The sequence below is a fragment of the Ascaphus truei genome, chromosome 8, assembly GCF_040206685.1.
Source record: "Ascaphus truei isolate aAscTru1 chromosome 8, aAscTru1.hap1, whole genome shotgun sequence".
NCBI lineage: Eukaryota > Metazoa > Chordata > Amphibia > Anura > Ascaphidae > Ascaphus > Ascaphus truei.
In genome coordinates, this window is record NC_134490.1 from 63,930,425 (window position 1) to 63,943,095 (window position 12,671).

At 41.8% G+C, this 12,671-nt stretch overlaps 1 protein-coding gene across 1 annotated transcript in view; it reads right to left on the minus strand.

Annotated features, from left to right (window-relative positions):
- Window positions 1-579: 579 nt before the first annotated feature.
- Window positions 580-12,671, minus strand: part of GOLGA7B (golgin A7 family member B) — a 30,132-nt gene continuing 18,040 nt past the window's right edge. Inside the window, exons 4-5 of the mRNA XM_075612351.1 lie at window positions 11,093-11,194; window positions 580-4,053 (exon numbers count right to left, since the gene is read on the minus strand). Coding sequence (XP_075468466.1) covers window positions 3,943-4,053; window positions 11,093-11,194 — 213 coding nt within the window. The 3' untranslated portion in view covers window positions 580-3,942. The remainder of the gene's footprint in view (window positions 4,054-11,092; window positions 11,195-12,671) is intronic.

The following is a 12,671-nucleotide window of genomic DNA, read 5'->3' on the forward strand; positions in this document are numbered from 1 at the left end:
TGAAAAAAAATCACCAGAAAGTTGTTACAAGACACTAAACTCACCGAGCCATTTATCAATGATCATATCATAAATATTGATATTATTGCCAAAACTGAAAACATACATTACTTTCGTAAAACAAAATTTTGCCCCATAACATCCCATATCCACTAAAAGGCATTCAGATAAACACATGGAATTAAATTTAGGTCATACCTAAAAGTGACGTTACTCCCATCAAACCTGAAATAGATGTTAATTTGGATATACAAAGTATATTTAATTTAGTGAATATATATATATATATATATATATATATATATTCATTGGAGGGGTATATACGCAACGTAAAGTGCATTAAAAAAAAAATAATAATAATAATAAGAAGGCCTCCCATCTCCCCCCCACCCAGGAAAACCAATATTTTAGGGTCCGGATGAGAGTAGCGCCACCTTTCGGTATGACAGGTGTTTCTGTATGTGAGCCATGCTATTTGAAACAGTACTAATTTAACCTGATGTTAAAACCATGCTAATTAGTTAAATCAGGGGTGCAAAAACTTTCCCCCCTGCGCCCCCCTGTCTGCACTCCCCCCCCCTCACCTTGTCTCCGGTGTCAAATTACACTGCGTTGCCGAAGACGAGGTAAGGTAAGTTGCAGTGGCCTCACGCGATCGCCTGGCATTTAACCACCACGTGAGGCCTCTGTAACCACCACGTGCCCCACAGTTTGCGCAACCCTCAGTTAAACAACAGCGGTTACTTTTACATACAGTGTGGATATGAGTTAAACTCATGTCAAATAATGTCAGTTTTTCTGGTGCAAATCTGTGGTAAACATTTAATTACTGTATACCCTTCATATTACCACATTTCAAACTGAGTGTCTGTTTTAACCCTTTGAGTGCCTGCCAAAGCCATCACATCATTGTTCCAGCACCGATGATCGAGAGGGGAAGAGTCCTGCCCCTTCCGTTACTCCTCGGTGTAGATCAAATCCTGCATATACGTTATCTCCCCATGCAAAATGAGTCACCTTTGTAGGATGCAGTTACTACGTTTTTGGGCCCCTGAAGTGCCAGATCTGGGACACTCAAAGGGTTAATGAGTAAATAAAAAAATAAATAAACTTACCTACTTCAGTTTTGATTTTTCCTTTGAAACAAATACACTACATTTCAAAAATATGATCCAAGCTGCCCCATAACCAGAGTAAGTGGCCGCTTGCTTGAGAAGACTGAATGCAATACTTTCACAGTATATTAAATATGGGCCAGTTGAAAGCAGCTCCAGTCTACAGGAGGAAGGCGAAGATGGCTTTTTAGCATAGGGAATAGGGTAATAAACAATTTCTATTATCAAAATCTGTGAAATATGGCTAAATATTTAATCAGTTTTTCATTAAAATTATATTTCTTTTGTCTACATTGTTCTGGGGCAACCTCAATCCATATTCACATTTTATGTAAAAGCAGCCCCTGGCATCTGTTAGTTTGGATTATCCAAATCTCCCAGCCAGTGGCACAGCTGGAGTGGGACCTGACCAGACCATGCCTGGTCTTCCTAGCATCACCATCACTAAGGGCACAGAGCCTGAATAAAATTTGAGGTGCCACTTTCCCAGGCTTGGCAGCTTGTATATGCCAAATCACCACCAAGCCCTGGAATATTTAGCACTAAAATACACTGACTCCTCCTTTGCCTCCCTGGGGGAGGGGGGGGGGGGGTGGTAGGGAGGAGAGAGCTTTTCATATGTTTAGGCTTCTACCTGGTCCCACTGGTTTTGCTAGGTGCCCAGCTACTGGGAATGTCTTGGCTATGACCCTGCTCATAGCTGCAAGCTCATGGCAAAACTAGTACAAAAAGAAAAAGAAACATTTTGTTATTTTTCAGAGTGGTTTTCGCAAGAGTTTTGCAAATGGAAGCGTTTATAAACTCACCTCCTATGTATCTTAAGGCTGAGGCTACTTCATTTAATACTTGTGACTGCATTAAAACATTAACATATCCTTTTGGATTAGAAGGCACTGACCATCATAATATTTTGTTAAGTGGACAACATGTGTATATATAATCAATTTCTCTCATGTTATTTCATTATGGCCTTGGTAAGAGAAAATTGGGGTTCAGGGTATCACTACAATAATCTTGACCTTCGGCGGAAGTGGCTTAATTTCAGACACCACAGATCTATCAAAAATTCACTGGTGCAATAGTGAAGGAGAAAAAATAGTTTGCAGTAACATTTTCGGTATAAATATGAAACCACTATTAAGTGAGTTTTGTAGCAGGGAGACAATCAGAAAACTGTAATAACAGCTATAGCGTTAACATGCACCTGCAAATTGCTCTGTACAATTCCAAAAAGACCTGCATTATGCTGAAAATGAATAGGGAACAAATGGCTTGCTTCACTTTTGGGAATAAACCTATAAATAATATAAGATGCAAAAAGAGAATGATAGGTTCCAGTCCTGAAAATGGGAAGACATTAGAACACGGCATACACTTTGAAACTCAACACTTTGTCGTCATTCTCCCTGTACCCCGTGTTTAAACGATTCAAAGTTCAGAGGCTACAGTTTTAAAATTATTATTATTACCTATGAAATTAAGGCAAAAGATATGATGAGGTTCAATGTGGTTATATTACATAAAATAAAATGTGCTCAATAAATGTAACTTGTTGGGAGGCTGCCTTGTTTTACCATCACAAATAAATCTCAAAGGATAATTTCTGTACATTATATCAATCTAAGAACGGGTATAGAACTTAAAGCGGCCAACTCTAACTAAACCCCCTTTTCCTTTACAGGACTGGAGCCGAGTGGATCCTACAGAGCTGTTCCAATTTCCAAGATCACATGGCTCCCAAGGTACTTACCGGTGAAGTTACTAATATTACTTTTTGTTTTTCAACGAGGATTTAAATGGCCCTGCAATAGAAAGCTACAACCAATGATTATTGGCCTGAGACTTGGCAGCAAATTTGTTTCCCACGGAGGGATATTTAAACCCAATAACTTCACTGGTAAGTATCTTGTGAACCGTGGGGTAGTCAGAATTGAAAATTACAGTTCAGCTCTGGCCACCTGGGGTTCCCATCCTGTAAAATAATGGCGGGTGTGGGTGGGTAACATACAAACATGTAAGGGGTATTGCTGCTCAATAGTTGTAGTCCATAAACTTTTTGGAATGGTGTTTGACACATGCACTAAAAATCTAGATTGCAAAGCATCAATGTCAATATTTATGGTCACAAACACACTAACCCCCACAGTGATGCTCAAACCATATTCGGTAGAATTTCCATTGGCAATTACAGTATGACATGAAATTCCATGACGCTTCACAGATGTTTGAGAAACCTGCCTTCCAGGTACTGTATCTGCCATGTGGACAATGTTTGTGCAGCCCAGAGTGTGAGGGGTTATTGTACAGGCAAGGAATGGAAGAAAAAAGATTGGATTACCACTTAGGTCTTCTTCAAAACTTGGAAACCAGTACAAATAGAGTCAGTTGGAAGTTCTTAATATTTTTGTTGTTGCTGAAAGTCACTGATATCCATTTAATAAAGTATGTTTGACAGTTCCTGGAGCACAGAGAATGTTAATCTGTTACAAAATTATTTGCTAAATATGATGAAGAGAAAAACATGATCCTTATGGAAGTTTTATATCTGTTCATACTTTATAAATGTCACTTATTTCTTGGTAGCCATTAGTGCATCATTCCCCAGTGTTACATTTCTAGATTTACCCTTACTGATGGCTGAATTCTGTGTATGGCTCAGTATAAGTCAGTGGCAGCCTTTTACCCCCATAAATATCCCCTATCATGTCCCACTATGAAAAGGCGTCGTAGCCTAGTATCAAAACCTCGTGCTCTGATATCTCAGTCTTCGGATCTCAGAAAGGCCATCATCTCGGCAGTACAGGTCCCCACAGGGACTCTCTGCCAGTCATCGAGCACGACTGGCCACCGCACCTCCTCCACCACTGCTGGTGCTACTGGAACTCCCACTGCTGCTGCTGCCACTGCTGCGGCGGTCCTCATAAATGGAAATTTCAATCTTGGGTAAAACTGATCAAGGGAAATAAAAGTGGTAACAAAAATGTTCAATTCTAATGGGATTTACAACATTACATCAGAGGTATTCATGCATCCATCGTGCCTGCGTGGTTAGCTCCCACTTAATGTAAATATGTATATGTGAGGATTTTTCCAAGTACTGTGTTTGTTTGTACAGTTTGAATATATATTCAAACTTAGAAAAGAAGCTGCAAATACTCCTCGCTGGGGAGAACTGAATAAATGTCTCAAAGCGACATTATCAATGGTGGTCTTCGTTCCTAGAAGAAAACTGCCCTCTTAATGTTTGCGAATACATCATATTCAAACTGGAAAAGTGCACAATACCATATTAATGGAAACATTTGAAAAGTATATTAAAGATGATCAAAATATGTGTAATAAATACAGTGTTATAAAATATATTACTTATGTACAGTAAATAAAAATGGCACTTGTGGTGTATTTGCATGTCTCAGGCAAGTCTGCAACCCTGTATTTCCCCACTATCGCTTAGCAAACAGGGCTTCCACTGCAGCCAGGGATTCTGGGTAATTACATGAAAATGAGCAGTGTGTCACTTTTCATCCTTTTTAACATGGTCCCCTATAAGCTTATGCCTGCCGTATCACACAGATTTTCAGCGCAGAAGTGCATAGCCAATGAACCTACTCACGGACAGCCGTTTCCACCTTTTGGGTCTCATCAGTGCGAGGCTGGTTGTCGACTATGCAACGTGATGCTGGTGAGTGGGTATAACCAGACATTAAAGATAGTTATGGTGGGTTAAAAAATAAAATAAAAAAAAGTGAGACACAACCCTTTGCCGTACAGTAAATAAAAATACCACTTGTGTATGTGCATGTCTCATGGAAGCTGAATTTGCTCAGGATTAATACCACCTGTCAACTTAACTCACTAGTAATGGTAAAAGTAAAGCCACTTATCTTCACATTGAGGTGAAAAATTAGTAGGCAAACAAATATATAGTACATAAACAGACGAGGAAGTACTTACTTGCAAAAAAATTAATTAAAGTGGAATCACCATGAATTGGAAGGATACTATAAAAAGGTAACTTAACAACTTGACTTAAAATACAATAATGAAAATGATGACAATGATTAAAACTGATAAAATCACAGATATTATCCTGTGTATCTTCACCGTTGGAGACGAAAGATGAAATCAAACTTTTTCAGATTGATTCACGGAAATCTGCAAACCAAAGGAACCAGCCGTTCCGCCCACAAAAATGTGCCCATCTCTAATTGTAGGTAAAATTATAGTGTACAGAACTTTTCAACCCTCTTTTTTTTTGTTTTTTTTTATGTACACTTCAAACACAATACCAAATATCACAGAACATACAACGTACAGTGATTTTATATAATATATTGTGATGCCCACACCATGTTGTAGCATCTTTTAGTCCCAGATTAAGGCAGGAAAAGTAGTATTTCTCTATGTGGGGGTTATTTACAGGGATAAATATACGCAGGCCCACCATCCCTTTAAGATAAAATGAAATCATAAAATAAACTCCTACTCCTTTTAGGAGACCAACTACATGTTCGGCTTCAACCCTTATTACCTGTATGGACAGCTAAGCTGGTTACCACCCCAAAACAGGTACTATTATAGCTGAACACATATAAAGTCTCTGAACACAGCAAGAAAGGGTTTCACTTATCTGTTACACCTTTGGAGCAGATGTCCCCACTTAAGCACGGTCTCGCATCCTTCCATCCTAGGGGAACTCGGCCCCACAAGAGCTCAGGGAATCTCTCCTCTGTAAGTCCAATGTTAAGGATAGGACATACCCGCTACAGCACGGTCTCTTGACCTTCCTTCTTCCTGGGATTAACAACCAAGGCAGTCCCAGCAGGCTCCACGACCACCGTCCTGTGAGCGTAGGGGACTGTGCCAGCTTCCATAGCTGGGGAGAACTCTTCTCTGTCCCCTTCTCTGGGACAGCAGTCTCTCTTCCCCCTTCTCTGAGGGAAAACAATCTCTCTCTCCCCTTCTCTAGAGAGATTAACTCTGTGTGTTGGAAAGTCCCATAGCTACCCTATTCCAGCACCTAGAGGACAGAGATGGTATCACATATTCCCCTCCCGAGCGAAACATTATACTGTGAAGCGGCCCTTGCATAATTCCCGTGCACCAGCTTCTTTGTCAGCAAACCAGCTCTGGGTTTGCATCAGCGCCTCCTTCATATTTTGGAGCTCTGCAGTTTTTGTTGCTAGGATCGCCCGCTGCTTCTGTTTTCCAGGCCTCTTTCTCCTTGGCGTACAGACTCATGGGGATGGAGCAGCCTCTCTGCTTCTCCATCTCTTGCTCCAGTTTCTGGACCTTCTTCCACTCCCTCTCATACAGAGTCACCGAGCATCAAAGCTCTGCCTCCAGCGATGTTCTGGTGATGCTCAGTGTGGCCTCCAGCTCCTCATGCTGCTTTGTGGGGACATACTGGGTACTCAGCCGTTCCTGTAGCACTTGTACTTGGTTAGCAGCCTGGTCCCTTTCTTACTGTAGCACTCGTCGCATCTCCTTAGCATCCGCCTGTTTCTCCTTGGCCTCCTGCAGACAAGTGCGCAAAACCTTGCACTTGGCTCTGCAGTAGATGTGCTGCTCGTGCACTCTGCTGCAGGAACACGTTCTTTTTACAGCACCCTCTCTGCATTCTGCAGTGCTTCCCGCACTTCTAACTTTTCCTGGATCAATTGCTTCTTCACTTTTTCTGCTTGGTGAAGCTTCTTATTTCCTTCATTGACCTTTTCAGTAAAGTCTGAATTTTTGTGTCTCATACTTGTATTTTCTCTTTTTACCATCTCTAAACAAATCAGGATCTCTTCCTCAGCATCCTTCAATTCACAGACCTCTGTGCTGAGGCTGTGTATCTATTTCTTTACCTTACCAAGCTCTGCTTTGAGCACGCGAGCCTCTTGCTGAGAAACTTCTAACTCTGTGATGAAGTTTTGAACTGTCTTTCTGGGGCATCTATTAGTACAGATTCCAATCAGCTTTCTCTGATTCGTTCGGCTTTCTGTATAATGCGGTAGCAGTAACCTTTGTCATCCCAAGGCTAGTAGTCATTCCTGTGACGATTGCACCAAGCACTCTGGGCTGTAGCTCATCTCGGGTCTGGTGTACGGACACCGTCATCTGTTGCAAACTTTGCTTTAAGGCAGCAACAACACTTTGTGCTTGGCTCTGCTGTAACATAGCAGTATTCTGTGTCTGTGCCTATGTCCATTGCTGCAACTTCTGCTTTAAGGTAGCAGTACTGGGCACACATTTTCTCATCATAACCATCATCATATGGCCTGAAGGGGCAGCGTTTGGTGTGACCATGGTCTTTAAACCATAAATACATCTGCAGTTCCTTTTGCGGAGCCACACAGGGACGCTCCTTCCGCAAAGGGCACTGCTTCGTGTGGCCAGGCATATTACACAGAAAACACATTATGTCCGCCATTTTTCCTTCCAGGCGTATTATTCACCTTGATCTCTTGGAGGCGCTATTTCCTCAATTCTTCATATCTTTCCCTGTGTATCCTGTAAGCACAACTAGTAATTCACTGTGGGAAAGACTTTACTTGGACTGCCCGCATTAAACTCCACCAATTGTGATGCCCACACCACGTTGTAGCATCTTTTAGTCCCAGATTAAGGTAGGAAATGCAGTATTTCTCTATGTGGGGTTTATTTACAGGGATAAATAATATACTAATAGGCCCACCGTCCCTTTAAGTCAAAATGAAATCATAAAATAAACTCCTACTCCTTTTAGGAGACTAACTACCCGTTCAGCTTCAACCCTTACTTCCTGCATGGACAGCTAAGCTGGTTACCACCCCAAACAGGTACTATTATAGCTGAACACATATAAAGTCTCTGAACACAGCACGAAAGGGGTTCGCTTATCTGTTACTCCTTTGGAGCAGACGTCCCCGCTTCTGCATGGTCTCGCATCCTTCCTTGCTAGGGGAGCTCGGCCCCACGATAGCTCAGAGAATCTCTCCTCTGTAAATTCAATGTTGAGGATAGGATATCCCCACTTCAGCATGGTCTCTCATCCATCTTTCTTCTTCCTGGGATTCCCAGCAGGCTCCGTGACCACTGTCCAGTCAGCCTAGAGGGGCTGTGCCAGCTCCTACAGCTGGGGAGAACTCTTCTATTCCCCTTCTCTGGGACAGCAGTCTCTCTCCCCTGTTTCTGAGGGAAAGCCGTCTCTCTCTCTTCCCTTCTCTAGGGAGATTAATTCTCTGTGTTGGAAAGTCCCATGGCTGCCCTATTCCAGCACCTAGAGGTCAGTGATGGTGTATATTTATACACAAAAAGAAAAAAGACTGTGCCCCCTAAGTTTTGTCTTTGCTGCAGGAATATAGCACAAACCGTTTAAAGCCCCTAAATAGGGTGACTATGATGTTTAATCAATGTGATGTGAAGCTGTAAAGATACTTGCAAATATATAAACAAAAAGTATATAAATCTAAATTAAACACAATAACTAATTGTAGTAAACAGTATGAGTTAAATGACTCAATATTACAAAGGTGAATGAAAAATGAGGACAAAAATAAAAATGAAAAATATAAAAAATAAAAATACCGTCTTAAAAAAACATAAAAAATAGTCCTGTAGAATACAAAACTTTGTATAAATGGCCCACTAATCAGGATACTGGCAGCTTTCTATATGGAACCAACGACCTCCAGATGAATCTACAAAAACGAGAAGAAAGCGCCCAATCCTAGTGCGATATGAAAAAAAACACAATTTTAATAATCCCAGTAAAAAAGTCCAACAAATTTAAACTCACAAACGACAAAAATATATAAGCATGTAATGAGTAATACTCATTCACCAGACGCCGGACATCACCGCTCCGCTTGCACGCCTCACTCCCACGTGTAGTTTCGGCACCTCTGAGCCACCGTCCAGCAGGGGCCTCAGAGATTGCGCAACTCCTCCAGATATCACCCGGAAGCAAACCGAATCCACCAGCAGCTCCGGATATGTGGAATTATGGTATGACCTTAGGGTAGGTCGGCAGCGCGTGGCGGCATATACAGAGTCTATAGCAAAGTCCCGAGTATGGATAGGTAGGGTGTGATGGCTATCACTTGCTCACACTGCAACTCCATACGCGTTTCTTCACACTTAGATGATTTCATCAGGGGATACCACAGAGGCAGAAGCAATCAAGCAAGATACATCGCGATTGCTGTTGCTGCTTCATGTGGACAACCATTCCAAAGACCCAGAGGCCAGTTACAGAAAAAGGACAAGCTTCAGGAGCTGAGTTCGTGAGTCCCTAAGTGGATTAAAGGCTATTATTTGCTCCACTAGTGTAAGTGCATATCTTACCATTATATTATCTGGATTTTTAGATATACTGCCCTATGATGTTCCTTTCTTTTTCTCTTCCCCTGCATTTTTGCGCCTAGGTCATTCTTCTCTATACATTCCAGGCAGCAATTGTGGAGCTGCAGACCTAATTTGGCTGCAGTTTGTTGGGTTAGTAGATTGTTTATACCTCTTTTATATTGACTGATTTGGCTATAAGGTGGTTTATATATTTTCTACTACGCTAACATATTATTAAAATTTGTGCTGTTTGTATCTTGTTCTATATATATATATATTATATATATAAAAATAAAGTTTATAGGACCCAGTCCTTCAGAAAAAAGTCCATCAGATGGTAAATGATGAATGTGATGATAGGTAGAAGTATGGGGATCTTCGGCAGCTCTCAAAGGGATGAACCACATCCAGTTAGCATCTAGAGGAAGGAAAGAAGAGAGAGCGCACGCCCCATTGCGTAAAAAAGTACATTTAATAATGCAAGGAAGGGGAGGGGGGAGGGGGAAAGAATTGCACTCACAAGGATAGATTAAAACAAGCGATTGTGAATATAATCACCGCCTAGCTGGTAGTTCTGCATCCGGAATCCACAACCTGAATGACAATCAGTGGTGTAGGCAGACAGCAGCATGTGGATGAACCCCAGGGCATATGATGTCGTCACAAAAGTCCAGTAGAAACTGATGTGCTGTGGCTGGCAGTCGCAAAAATGTCCCGCACTCGATAGTGTATTCGTGCGCATGCGCGGCGACGTCCTGATGTGATGTCACTGCGTGCAGCGTAACAGCGCTCCCTTACGCGTTTCGTCGCTCCAGGGCGACTTTCTCAATGGTTTTGAAGCAAATGGTGACACTGTGTGCCCATTTGCATGTCATTTCCCAGAATCCCTTGCTGCAGTGGAAGTGCTGGGTGCTGGGTGATAATGGTGAAAGGTGGGGTTGCAGACCTGTTTAAGACATGCAAATGAGCATACAGGAATATTTCCATTTGCTATATGCTTTGCTGTGGAGGGTTTTTGTCACTTTTTTTTACCCACCATAACAATATATATATATACAGTGGTCGACAAATCACCAAAAAATCTACTCACCACCTAGTACCACACGTGTGCTGCTTGGGCCAATAGGAGCTCGCCACGATGTTAAATCCACTCGCCCGGGGCGTGCAAATGTATAGGTTTGTCGAACACTGTATATATATACACACTATATATATATATATATATATATATATATATATATATATATAGACATATGGAGACCAGGGGATCCTGATAGCCAAAAAGAGACAGCACACTGCAGGTATGGTATCAAAAAAGTGTATTCAGTAACACAAGGCCGCCAACGTTTCGGTCCTCCCAACGGGACCTTCCTCAGGGCAGTGCCCTGAGGAAGGTCCCATTGGGAGGACCGAAACGTTGGCGGCCTTGTGTTACTGAATACACTTTTTTGATACCATACCTGCAGTGTGCTGTCTCTTTTTGGCTATCAGGATCCCCTGGTCTCCATATGTCTACATACTCTCTATGGGACAAGCATCTGCCTCCTGCAACAAAACCGTGAGTGCTAATCTCCATACCTGACATATATATATATATATATATATATTATTTATTTTTTTAAATCACAAAGCGTTTTAAAAGTTAATATTTTTTATGAAAAGGATACAACCCTCATCCCGCGCTCGACAGGATCCGTAATTAATAAACCTCGTGGAGCATAGATCTTCTCATTCTGCTCTTGAATGTATTTCGATATCTTCTTTAACACCTGCAGCATTAAAGCAAAGAATTTGTTAAAGTAACACTATAACAACATTTTCAGTTCATTTGTGTTTGTGAGGTTAAATGGGAAAATTAAACATAAATTGACGGACAACTCATAGATTAATGGGGTGTACGGGAGCCCTACGATCGGGCTTAAGCACCACAGGAAGTGGGGAGGGGACACACTGGGCCAATTAAAAAAAACACACACAACATTTTTCCCATCTCAAGGAGCAGGAAAAGTAGTTTACCTTAGCATACAAGGGGATAGGACCTTACAGACCAAGATTTCATGTTTTGATATTTAAAAAATAATATATATATTATACATTTCTGTTGGTGTCAGTTACAAGATCTTCTTGGACAGCTCTGCTATTATAAATGTAGTCAATGCTGTATTGCAATTAGCAATCTTCACAGTACTGACATATTAATCAGTCGTTTTAGCAGTTACAAATTGTCATTTGAGGGCAATTGTAACATAAGAAATACACATTTGATTTCCCCTAATTCTATAGGATTAACTTGCCAAGAACCAACGATGAAGCAGAGAAATGCATTCACATTTATTTCCAGTTAAAGCTACAGTATATTTATGACTCACATTTTCCTCATCTGTATCATTTATTTTACACAGCTGTGTTAAGTAATAATGGTCAAATCATCATCAGAAATTGATGCAACTTGAAATGAGCACAAACTGCCTCAATTAAGTATTTCCGTACCCGTGTGATGCTTCTTAAAGACATTTGACATTCCTAGAATATTACTAACACACACACACACACACACACACACACACACACACACACACACACACACACACACACACACACACACTGCAACCCCCCTCTATATACACAAACTCTGCAGTCCCCCCTACACACTGTGCAGCCCCCTCCTCTACACCCACAAAAGACACTGCAGCCCTCCTCCACCCTCTACACTCACAAAACACACTGCAGACACACACCAACAAAACAGACTGCTGCCCCCTCTATATCCATAAAACACACACCAGCAGCCCCCTCTACACCCACTGCAGTCCCCATGTAAACACACACACACACACACACACACACACACACCACTCTGCACCTCTCCTCCACACACAAAACACACACTGCAGCCCCCCTCTACACCAACAAAACATATACAGCAGAAACACACCAACACAACTCTGCTGCCCCCTCTACACCCACAAAACACACACCAACAGAAGTCACACACACTAATAAAACACTCTGCTGACCTACTTTACACCCACAAAACACACACACACACACTGTAGATAGCCTGTCACATAGTACAGGGGCGCTCAACTCCAGTCCTCAAGCAACACCCTTCCCCCCTCCAACCGGTCCTATTTTTCAGGTTCCCAGCTTCAGCACAGGTGGCTCAAAGACTGAGCTACCTGTACTGAAGCAGGGACATGCTGAAAATCTGACCTATTGGGGCGGCTTGAGGACTGGTGTTGAGCA